Source organism: Etheostoma cragini, chromosome 18 (assembly GCF_013103735.1).
Source record: "Etheostoma cragini isolate CJK2018 chromosome 18, CSU_Ecrag_1.0, whole genome shotgun sequence".
NCBI lineage: Eukaryota > Metazoa > Chordata > Actinopteri > Perciformes > Percidae > Etheostoma > Etheostoma cragini.
Window position 1 is genome coordinate 6,449,649 of NC_048424.1, and position 12,676 is coordinate 6,462,324.

The 12,676-nt window shown below is 42.9% G+C and overlaps 1 protein-coding gene across 2 annotated transcripts in view; it reads right to left on the reverse strand.

The window, feature by feature from the left end:
• extl3 (exostosin-like glycosyltransferase 3) overlaps window positions 1-12,676 on the reverse strand; it is a 32,510-nt gene that overhangs the window by 3,101 nt on the left and 16,733 nt on the right. Inside the window, exons 1-5 of one of the 2 annotated variants that reach the window (XM_034901040.1) lie at window positions 12,323-12,332; window positions 3,702-5,975; window positions 2,922-3,049; window positions 1,478-1,622; window positions 1,224-1,352 (exon numbers count right to left, since the gene is read on the reverse strand). In XM_034901040.1, the coding sequence (XP_034756931.1) occupies window positions 1,224-1,352; window positions 1,478-1,622; window positions 2,922-3,049; window positions 3,702-5,837 (2,538 nt within the window). In that variant the 5' untranslated portion in view covers window positions 5,838-5,975; window positions 12,323-12,332. Of the gene's footprint in view, window positions 1-1,223; window positions 1,353-1,477; window positions 1,623-2,921; window positions 3,050-3,701; window positions 6,323-12,322; window positions 12,333-12,676 lie in introns of those variants that run through there. The other variant, XM_034901039.1, reaches the window with a different exon arrangement.

Below are 12,676 nucleotides of genomic sequence, written 5' to 3' on the forward strand. Positions count from 1 at the left end.
GACTCCGGCAACCCGAGCCAAGCTCGTTATCAGAAATAGCGTTTGGTTTGCCAAAACACATCAACTAGTCCTAAAAGCTTAAAATGCTAAAAGTCAGAATATACCGTTTAAAAATATGAACCAGCTAAGCATATTTTATTATATAACAGTCTGATCTTACATATTATTTATAATACTAACACTAACTAACTCTACAAAAAAATGCTGTTTCTTTATTTCAGTGACCATCAACTGGTGAGAACTTCTCGCCTGGGACCATTTAGCACGATATCGAGTATCATGTACAAAGTAATTTAGACCCACTTCACAAGATTCTTCTGTAAAAAAAATAAAATGAAAATAAAAAAAATCAGCTTGAAACAGTCAGTCGGAGGTAGTTTCAAACCAACTCAGGGAGCTAACAATAACTTTGTTAGCTTTGTTAGCTACACAGCTACAGCTGATCAAATCTGCTAGCAACAGTTGTCATGCTTTTTTTTTAACCACTGTCCAAAATCTAAGAAACATTGGTTTGAAAAGTTGAATTATTTCAAGGGGTAATTCTGCCACCAATATCGTGTAATTCTAAACGCCAAACTGTATGAGTCTTGCAAAAGGGGGCGGGGCTTAGCAAAGGGTCAATAAAAACATTTGAAGAACTGAAAATGCCTAAAACTGAGTTTCAATGTTTCAATTCATCACCAGTGATCCATAAAAAGCTTGTTATTTCCTGTTTTGTCTGATTTGGACTAAAAGAGAAATATGGTTTCTCTCCATTTGGGGCTCCACGTTCAAACTTGCCCCAAATTCATTATTCACAAGGCTTATTCCTAACTGCAAATTGCTGTACACCCTCCATCAGAGCTGTCCTTAATTCCCCTCTGAAACACCTCTGAATATTAACACCCTACTAAATCAAAAAAGAACTTTAACTCAGGGAGCGCAATAACATTTCTGCTCCAACAACTTCCATGGCTTGATTGCTAGAATTATTTGTCCAGCCATAAATATTCACTCCGGTAATAAATGTCCTTCCGATGAAAATCCAGTGAAAGAAATCAAGCATAACGCACCAATTCAATCTTGTGTTTTTTTGATGATCATTTCTGTGGAATATTGGATATGTCAGTTTGAGTTATAGCACGACTAAGTGGACAAAACTATAAATACACGGGTCCTGAGGGAGACACAAAGCATACGGATTCTGAGCAGGACACAGCCGGACTGCATCCTCCGTCACTGACCTTGATGGGTGGTTTGCGGGTGATGTGAGAGACCAGGAAGTTCATGGCGATGTCCTCGCAGTTTATGTACTCGTCCACCATGTCCCTGATGGCTTGGGGCATCACGTAGGAGTACAGGTAGGCATAGTACTACAACAACACAAATAATGTGCAGGGGAACAAGTGAACGGTATGGCTACAAGACAGCAAAAAAAGAAAAGCAATTTTTTGGCTGAATGTTGTACGTTTTTTTTTTTGGAGGTACAAGTTCTGACCTTATGGAAGAAAGCAGCTCCTGTCAGGACCATGGAGAGCTCACAGGAGTAGTTGGAGTTGTACAGCCAGGACTGATGGTTCACGTCCCACGCATGATACCTCCCGGGGAAACCCACGATGCGATCTCTGGCCTCACGCCACACTCTGAGAGCCACCACCAAGCACAAAGTCAACACAATTCCTCTTTTTCAATCAATTAATTAAACCTTGACTGGGAAGAATGAATACATGTTTTACGGCTGAATGCTTTTTGTTGTTAACTGTCACTTTTGTTTTAATCATTAGTTTGGTTTCCGAACGTCTGTCCCTGCATATGCAACCCTTTTACATCCATCTGTTTCAACTCATCTATACAAGCAATCTGACAACTATTTGTCTCTCGAGAACAATTAAGTAACCATTCTGTTGTCTTTGATTATAGTATATTTAAAACAAAAATATCACTCATGGCTCATATGTACACATACAGTAGTCCAGTAACTAAAGGAAAGTCTTGGACAAAATAGGCGGTTTCAGTTTCTTAGATTAGATACTTGGAATTCCTTCTGCAGACACTGAACAAGCGAGAAATCTGAAAAATCTACAATCTACTGCCTCAAATGAGCTCATGTAAGACTACTCAACTGCTGCGTAATGTTTCCTCTTTGGCGAGAGTGGAGGCGAGGAAACATTCCTGGGTAATTCTGGCAGAGTTTGAGATAATTCATGACAAATGACCCCTTACACACATACAGAGCCAATTTTTGCCTGCCTGAACAAGCTGCTACAGCACCAAGTTGTAGATGAGTCTGGGAGAAGGAGGGGTAGAACGCAAGGAAAAACCTTAACATACTCCTTTAATTGGTTTAAACATGGCCTTCACATTTGTCTAATCGAAGCACAGTGTTAGCAAATGAATCATAAATACAAGGCACTGGCAGCGTGTTACTCTGTTATTTTCACTGCTTTGGTCTCAAGTGCTTGGTTCAGTTTCTCCTTCTAATTCAGCGTTTTCAGGAATGTGATGCATTTTTTTACATTTTCACTTCTCACTGGAGGCGACGCTTTCCCTTCTATATTGCTGCATTTTATCCTACTTTCTTCACAGCACTTTTCCTGAGAAAAGAACCAATTATATCTAGCGTTGCAACCCATTATTATCAAACTTAAATCAATTGCCTTCCGTTGCTTTTTAAAAAGGTGAGCACTTTTGTGAGCGATCGCTGTATTTGTAATGTAAATTTAAATTAGTAGAGATCTGTTTTCACTCTGACAATAAAGTGTAATTTTCAGTTTAAAAAAAATCCACATTTAATCTACTTTAATTCGATCTTGAAAGATTATGAAATACTAACAATTGCCTGTATGTTACCAGACCCGAAAGTGACTACACATTTTGTCTAAAGGGTGATTCTCTTGCATATGAATCCTTAGAGCCTTGTTCACTCTGTCACCATCACTGACCTGAACCCGAACATGATCTCATCATGGCGAAGATGAGCATCATCATCAATCGACAGAATGGCCTCCGTTTCCACGGCGTCCCAGGGGAGGAAGCGGTTGTTGAGGCTGTTCTTTTCTGTGCGGACAACCTGCAGGCGCAACGCAAGATTCTGTTAAGCAATAGTTCTGCCAGCCATTTTTGTAAGTAGTGATAATTTTAGTTTACTAACTCCAGTTAGTAGAGTTAAGTACATTTTAAGTAATGCTACGTACAGAACATTTTTTACTTCCATCTTATCTTAATAACTGCACTAACCGATCTCTACTCTTTAGTAAAAATCATGTATTCTATACCTGGGACGGCATTCCCTCCATGTGCCATATAGAAACAGACTTGACCAGGACTGACGATTTACAATCTATTCTTTACTTCCTCTATTACAACACTTGTCCCCATCACAAACTAATGATGTGAATATGAACCACATTAATAGTTTATTTGCCAGGACAAATTCAAAAGCCCAAATTGTATTATTCATGGATGTCAGACTTCTTCACATCTTTTAAGTAAAGTTGCTGGTAATTTGTACGGACTCCTGCAGAGTTTCAAAGAGGCATTGATCCAAGCAGCTCAATGTAGTGCGGTTCAGCTAACCACCACGTCTGACACTGGTTACGTTTTTGCACTTCAGAGAGAAAAGATGAGACAAAGATGTTTTCCTTACAAAAAGAAACCAACACCTTGTAGCTGAATGTGTGTGCATTTGTTAAATTGGAGGATTCTTCTGAAGGAGCACTCACCACTATCGGCAAACCAATGTCTGGCCACAGCAGGTCATCTGAGGGAGGCTTGGGTGAGTTCCACACCACCACTACTTTGTTGAGGTATGGCAGTCCATTGAGCCTCTCCAGAGAGTTCATCAGCACCTCCTCCCTCTCATAAGTCAGCATGACCACAGTGAATTGTTCTCGGGGCACGTTCCCTCCAAGAGCTGCCTGAAACTCCTTCCCCGAGCCTCCCGTACCTCCACCGATAGGCCTGAAACCAGTACCTGAGCCAAGGAATTTGGCTTCAGAGGGCAGCACGGGGTCCAGAGGAGTGTGAGGGAAGAGATGGAAAGGCCCCGGGGCCTGGTTCCATGCTCTATAGGTGTCTGCAGCTGTGTATGTGAAGTTGCGGAGAAAGCGCGGAGAGGCGTAGGGTGGCTCTGTCTCGACAGGACCCAAATCCAGATCACCGTTGTCAGCCAGGTTGGCATCAGTTCCTGCCAGCTTCCCTGCTTTGTGGGGAATCTCGTGGGCAGGCTCTTCTTTGATGGGTGCAGCAGGAACCTGGATGCTGGTTCTTATGCTTGCCAGGAGGGTGTTAAGAACATTCTCTGAAGTGGAGAAGTAGGTCTCCCACAGAAAGCGGCCCTGCCGCCTCATAGCCAACATGTCATTGTCTGATAGGCTGCGCAGCAGAAAGTGTAGCTCTGTGACACGAGGCTTGGGGACTATAATGGCAGCTTCACTCCATCGAATAAACTGGTGATATGGAAGTCTGGAGTGATCCCCCAATACGACTGGGATGGTCCCTACCTCTAGGGCCTCAAAGAGCCTCATCCCACAGCCTGCTGAGGCCACCAGCTGTCCATCCCCTGGAGCAATCACCAAGCCAAACGTTGAAACCTTGAGCACCTCCAGCCTGTCCTCCCTCTCTCCACAAAGAGCCCACTCAGTTGGCAAACTTGGCCGTGGGTTCTTGCAAGTAAACTCCACTAGCACCTGATCCAAGTGGCTGTCCTGCACCGCCTTTAAGGTACCAATGATGCGATCGTCGTAGTCGGCTGGTGGGTCTCCTTCCATTTCCTCCTCAAAAGACTGAGGGGGTGCCTCCTGTAAGCTGCTCCTCAGTGATTCCACTCTCTCGCCCTGAAAGGTGAAAAGGTATTTCCTCTTTACAGGAACTTGAGGGGGCACTTCCAAAAAGTTTGGTTCTGTGAGGGCATGAACCAGTGGGGACACAACCAAGTCAAAGCCCTCACGGTACTGCTGCTCCAGAAAGGTGGACTGAGCGACCGCTGCCCGTCCTGTGCTCACATTATACAGGAAGTTCTGTGTCATGGACTTTCTAGAGAGATGCACCAACACATGATTGTGTCCATCAGATCTCCAGTAAGGGAGAGCTTTTAGTTGCTTCTCCAGCTCTGAAGGAGATGGCAGTGGGGTGACGGCCTCCTGCAGCTCCCCTACCAGCACCAAATACAGACAGGCAATGCTGGGGTTGTCAGTTATATAAATGTTGTTCTTAACTGATGCTGCAAAAGCCTGCTTCACCAGGGGGTCAAGATAGTCCGCCCATGGATAGGAGCCTGTGTCGTAGACATACACAGGAAACCCAGAAGTAAGAGGGCAGCGTGCATAGTCGAAGCAGGAGCGCAGCCGGCAGGAGCGCCCAGACTTGGGTGGTGGCAGACCTGGGTCCTCTTTGTCTGGCAGCAGCCTGACCGGCAGGGATAGCTTAGGCTGATTCTGGGCCATTAGTTCTTTATAGGAATGCTCTGTCTGGCTAATAACATTCTTTAGCTGCAGCAGATCCTGCTTGGCGCTGTCAATGCTGCGCTTGCAGGCCTCAATGCGCAGGTTGAGTCTGGCGATCTCCCCGTTGAGCTCCTGCCTCTTGGCCTCCAGCTGCAGCAGCTCTTCGCTGACTGACTCGCGGATTCGGCACAGATCCTGCACATGTTTGGCTTCACACAGTTCACCACCGGGTCGCGGCCCAAAGATGCGCTTATCAGGACCCCCAGCTTCGTCAATGGTAGTGAGGTAGTAGTGGGCAATGAGTGGGAAGAAGACCAGGATGAAGAAGAGCATGAAACTGAGCCAGGTGAGACGCACACGTCGTAACACCCATGGCTGGCCACCGGCACCGACCCCACCACCGTTACGCTGCATCGTTGACTCTCTCAGTCTGCTCCTCGACCCGCCAAGGAACCGTTGCTATGGAGATCCGCAGCAGCCATGATACGACCTTGTCAGCAAGGCAGTGGGATGGATACTAAATCATCAAAGCTGGGCTGTGGCCCTGTCCAACTGAGGCTGTTTGCCTCCTCTTAAGAGTCCTGTGGATTTTGGCTCGATGTTCAGCCTCCCCTGTATTCTAATATGTACTCTGATGTGTCATAGCCCACACAAACTAATGCCATTTCTATTGTTAGGTTCAGCTATTCTTCCAAATCTATGTCAGAAAACAGTTGGGTATCTGTAGAGGGGTTCCCCTCAATGGGCAACGCAGGGAGGGCATGGCTGCTCACAGGTCACTGAGATAGCTGGGTGAACAAGTTGCTTCTATCTGGCTTCTGCTCATTTTCTGGCCTCATCAGGAATTACTCTGGAGATGGAGGCTTCTGAAATCTTCCTCTCCTTGTCAAAACAGGCACCTGGGAGAGAAGAACAGAGACAAAAGAATAAATAAGTTTCTGTAGCAAGATCAAAGTGACTTTAAGTATAAGAAAGAATGAGTTGCATTAAATAGATCATTTGAGGTGGAGCCCACACACAGTCTTGCGTCGCAAATCATATTTTTCATTCACCTATCAAAACTTATGATTATGACATCACTAGAGCTGCAAGCTGCATTTAGTGAAGCTGCAAGCTGCATTTAGTGAAGCAAAGCCATTAAATATGTCCGAAATGTAAATGGACTGTTCTTATATAGAGCTTTTCTAGTCAGAATGCTGTAAAAAATACAATTTACAGTGGCTTACAGTAAGCCACTGTAAATGTTTCTTTATGAAGCAAGACTCTGCTGCTCATCCTTTTTTCCACTGCATTATGTGCATGATTGCCTAGTCCAGGAAAAGAAATCATCAGTGTGATGCAGAATACCAGGGGGTATCTTTTTATTTTTTCAATTTCCTCTCTTTCCAAGTCACACAGAATGAGCACAAAACAGGAGAGAGCCATCACTAGTAAACTACACACAGTAGGCAAGCCAACATCACCAGCAAATCTCATTAAAAGCCTCCACCTGCATCCTGACCTCATCACTGACTCAAATTACCGAGCATCCCTGATAACAGTACATCTTAGAAAGTGATGTGGAATTATTTTCAGTGGCTCAAAAGAGAAAAAGGCTCAGGCTGTCACAAAGGAAACCAGCTGCACCTTCTGATGCAGACTACTGTATTCTTGGCAGTATTACTTCAAAGTTTTCAAGATGTTCCAGAGGGCACTGGAGGTGAGCTTTCAGAATATAATGGCTTCTGTTTTATCTTGAGATCAATGCAAGAATATCTACTAATACATTTTCCTCTTTAGCTCATTTTTTTACCCTGTTAGGTGCTGGTTAGAAAATACAAAGAATGTAAGAAAATTGCGAGGCCTCAGGAGTTGCGTTTTCAGTTTGCAGAGGTTTTGAAAAGACAGCTCGAGGCTAAAATCCACAGCAAAACTGGAAGTTGTAGGAGGTCCCCTTAAAAACCTGTCAAGAAATCTTACGTCATGAGCATAATGTAAATTTCTGTGTTTCTTTCCACAAACAGCAGCCTGTCTGCTTATTGCACTACAGCACAAGCCCTACAGAATGTCAACTGATAGGCTAAGTGCCAAACAATTCTTATCAAATACAGGACTAAACTCAGAACACTGGGTGCGAGCCTTGGAAAAAGCGGTGCGGTCAGAGTGTCAGAGTGACACAGTCACAGAGACCAGAGGCGAGAAGGAACGCAGGTGGAGTTTACCTTATGTCAACATTAATAGCTTCTCTTGATAAGGATATTATTCCCATTACTATTGAATAAAGCCTCTATGGGTATGTTTTCATTACTGCCTGGTTAGATCACAACGTAGACAGATACAATCTTAAAAACAAAAACGGCTTCTTTTTTTTATTACATCTGAGTCAAGTAATCCTTTCTCTGTGCTGCCTCCATTTGATGGGCATTTCTGACGTTTAGAGATTACTTCTCCACAGACTCTCCTGAAAAACAGCATCTTGCAAAACAGCTGGCAACGGGCATGTGTCAAGGAGAGGAACGAGGAAAGGTACTGGCCATTCCCATGACAGGCACGGGATTTTTATCTTGCTTAAAGTGACCTACATCCTGCTGCTACTTGTTCCTTCTATCAGGCTGCATGATGTGAAACCCGAAACACTGTTTTTTGCTGACGATTAAAATGTCTGTGATTTTTTTTTGGCAAGTCTATGGCTATTGTCTGTTTAGGATGTGATATAATACAAATGTATCAAAAAGAAAAAAAGCAGTGAATCTCCCATTTGAGAAGCAGAAGCTTTGCTTTAAGCTTTGTCACATAAAGTTGTGTTAGCCAGCAGCACTAAGCATGAAGCCACCAGGATACATCTGCATTAACAACACCATCACAACATTACCAAGTTACTGACCAAAGGCTGATTTGAATTATCCAATTGCCAGTTTAAATACCAGTTACAGAGCATCAGTATGCATTAGATACAGAAGTGGAATGAACAGTATTTTAACTGGCTTAAAATGTGCAGCCACAGTCAAATGAGGAAACGGAGCAATCCAGGTCAACATTAGACAAGATGCTCTGCAACTACAAAGTAACTACAGGCCAGTTCGGTGTAGTTGGGAAGGAACATGTACAGTAAAACCTCCCAGGACACACGACCCTTTGGACGCTATCCATCATCTTGCTGCTCAGTGATGTGCCTGAGGTGCGGAGTGACCGAGCGGCGACTATCACAACAGTCTGATTAATTGCTGCATGACTGCCAGTGTCACAGGGGTAATGGCAGACAGATGTTGGCAAATGCTGATGCTAGGCCTAATCTGGAGCCAAATACATGCAGAATTAAAGCTCTGCCCTTGGCTGATTCTGGGAAACAGAGCAACACACACAGATAGAAACTAAATCCCAATCTCAGTTGTAGTTTTCTAATCTGCGGAACGTCTCCTCTCCGCTGCAGTCACCTTAATCTCTCTGCTGTTTGCCTGGAAAACACACAGGAAAGCATTGATCGCTCTGGATTTACTTTGTGGGGATCAATGATAACGCCATCATTACCTACCGCTGAGCTGCTAGGCGGTTTGGTGTTAAGCACGTAAAGAGCTGCCGTTATGGCCATTTTCTCTGGCAAGCTTTAGCATGCAAGACGGCTCAAGTCTAAGAGTGAGCTATAAAATATATTTGCACTCAGAGAGTTACTGACATGCCCGTCCTTGCCTTCACCTTATACAACACAGTCTACAGTTACAATATTACACAAAGCCGCTGGGTAATAGTCACTGTATGGCTGCAGGGAACAAGTTACACATTACATTAAGTTATTCTTTTGATAGACTTTGCCATGTTGAATTACGTCATTACAGATGATGACTAATCTCTGAGTAATATTATAGTGTAAATATTCCATTACTTACACTGAAAATCAATGCCAAAGTGTTATACAATCCAGCACTTTTTCAGAAGGCCAAGTCCAGCAGCACGTATAAATCAAGCGGCCTGTGGTCTTCTCAAGGAGAAGCAGAAGCTAGAGCACAGCAGCCTCACTAATGACCCAGATTAAAAAAAACTTCTGCTCCACATGGTAAGCACTGAGCAAGCAATGACTTAGTCAGCAAATTGCAGGTCAGACCTATGAATAACGAGGACTGAATTAGTCTAGCAGTGTGTTAATTTTTAGAGGTATGGAAACTGATGAGATGCATTTAACACAAGCTTTATATTGCTCATATTACACTTTTTGGTTTTCCCCCTTTCCTTTGTTGTGTTATGGCTTTTTGTGCATGTTATAAATTTCCAAAGTAAAAAAGTCCAAAATCCAACCCAAAGGGACTTACCTTCTCCAACAGAAAACACTGTTCACAAACTGCTCCAAACAGCTCTATTGTAGTCCAGCCTTTACTTCCGTGAAGAACGCGCGTCACTTTGTAACACACGTTATAATGCTCACCTAGCTGCTAGCACGGCACGCCCTCATACTCTGCTTCTGACTGGCTGGTAGTAGTCCTTACCTAGCTACAGTGCATGTGCGATTTCAAAGAAAGATGGGACAGAAGTGAGATGCTTTATTCTGTAGCTAAAATAGAGAGCTCAACACTCAAAGGGTAAAAAGAGGAGCTGCAGTGCAACAGAAATATGGTGTGAAAATTATTAGTATTTACTATGTAAACCTATTCTGATAGAACTTTTAAATACAATTATGAACCTGAAAATGAGTATAATATGGGTTATTTGCTCCTGCCAGGTAAAAAACATGTAAAAGAACGTTATGTTCGCAGGCACTCAGCGATGCTTCATCTTGTGATTAATAGTACCATGCAGGTCTGGGCAAAATATCTTCATCTAAAGTCAAAATAATACAGAAGAGAGTCTCTCTCTCTGCACAATGGCTTTCTGAGACAGTCCTGAAATTCCTCTGACACAAAACAGGAAGCACAGACAGAAGGGACATCCAACTATAACAGGTCTTTACTTGAGAACAATCAGCTCAACCCACGTTTCCATCATATGTGGCAGAGACGGGGGGGGATAGCAGCTGGAGCAGTTTGTGAATGAATTAAAGTTGAGGTAGGGAGTAACATATCCTGCAACAAAACAGCGTGAGGGTGTTTTTTTGTTTTTGCCAGCAGTCTAGGAGACATTTGACTGAGCTTTAGACAGATAGTGAGACGAACTGAGGGATTTAAGGGATGACAGAAAGATCACACAGCTTGTATTTTTAATAAGGCCCCGGGTAGCAAGGCTCCAAGGCGTGGCAACTGCAAGTATTAAAATATTAAGAAGATGGAACTTAGATTTTTATTTTAATATGTCAAGAAGAAACCGCTAACTCTAATGACAAGAATGACAATGATTTTCCAAACCACTTCCAACACTCACTTCCATTGCTTTATGTATGACTCACTGCTAAATCAATCTGAAAACAAATAATACACCAAGACAAACTGTCATGAAGCAGTCTGTAATTTCTCAGACAGCCTCCTTCGTACTCAATTAGTCTGGTTGGGCTTCTGGTCCAAAGTGCAAAGCCTGAATTTCCATTTTATTTAAATGACAACTAGACAGAGTCTACAGCTTTGTGAGACTGTACTACGGGGCTTTCAGCTGAATGCTCACATCCTCATGTTAGCATGCTCACAATGACTATGCTTACATGTTGAGGTCAACTTATTTGATAACATATTTGCTAATTGGTACTTAAAACAAAACTACAGATGAGGCCAATGTGAAAGTCATTAGTTTTGCAGGTATTTTGTCATCAACCAACGTATGGTGAAATTTTAGCCTGATGATGGCGCTATTTAAAATGTCAGGAGATCAAAGGTATTACAATTCTCCCTGAGGTGGATCTGTCTGTACCAAATTGTATTGCAATCCACCCAAAAGCTGTCCAGCCAATTGAATAATTTCTGTTTTCCAAAGTCAAACGTGGCAGGTAAATAAGTCTTTGGGAAGCAGAAATCACCAATGAAAGTTTGGCTTACAACTGGACAAAAAAGATATTTCAATGTCCAAGGACAAAGGAAGGACTCCTCCTACAGAGTTACAATGTTACACATGCTTCAACGATACCTGAGTATTTCTCTAAAGTCAGCCACTTCTACTGCAGCAGTAGGAAGGTCATACCTACTGTAGGGCTGGGATCACTTATTGTAAATGCAGTAAAATCAATAAGAAAAATGACTTAATATTTTTTCTTTCTCCATAAATAAAATGTTCTGCACATGTATTACATCACAATAGGTGCTGAGTTTTTACACTTTTCTTGTGGACTTTCTTGGCAGGTCATGCAGGTGACACTTTGGCAGGTGTAATAAATTGTCTTTTTAGTCACTCCATTCTGTCCCTAACATGGAGCTGTACTAGAGCTATCAATAAGTTGACTGAGAGAAAACTGACTGTTATTTTATACTAGAAAAATGCCAAACTCCTTCTTCCAGCTTCTCCAATGTGGGAATGTACTGCTTTGCTCTGTTTATTTTGATTTTAAACTTTGGGCCTTCCAATAAGTTTGACAAAACACGACCTTGGAAAATGTCACCTCAGGTTTTGGGCAAGAGTGGCATTTAAAGACATTTTACATGTTTTTTTAATTCCAACCCTATGTTGTACATACATGCAAGCGTTAAATCCAAATAATACACAACACAAGCTTACTGCCGCAGTGAGCACAGACCACTGGAGAGAAGGCTGCTGCACTTCAGAAACTCATCATGGCTTCTGGGACACCAGGTCATCCTGATGCATTTCTCCCCTTAAGGTGCTCTGGCACACTGTGCTTGCCGACAACCCTTCAAATAATTAATTGTGATTTCATGTAGAGGATCAAGGTAGGGCACTCCCTGTGGATGTGATGGGGTGGGGAGGGGGATAAGAGAGGGTGGAGGCAGCTGCAGGGAAAAGCACAGTCAGACAGCTGTGTGAGGGGAGCAGCTGTTACAGCCATGGATCACAGCTCATCTGCAGATGGCCGACTGAGCCATCTCAAGGACCTTTTTCCCTTTTTTATTACCAACATCACAGAAGTGCCTGTAGTAGAGCTGTGGAATGGTTCTCAAAAAGGTAAAGTCAGTAAATAGCTGACAAAAGGTTCTTAAATAACTTGTATACAAAAAAATAAATAAATCAAAGATTTCCATATAGATTTGCTGATCGTTAATTGCCAACGTTAGCCTATTAGCTACCAATCTATCAACGGTTTAGAAAAATCTCTGACAGTTGACAAATGTACTAAGGGTGCTCCGATCAGGATTTTTGGGGCCGATCACCGATTGCTGAAAGCAGTATTGGTTGATACCGATCACCGA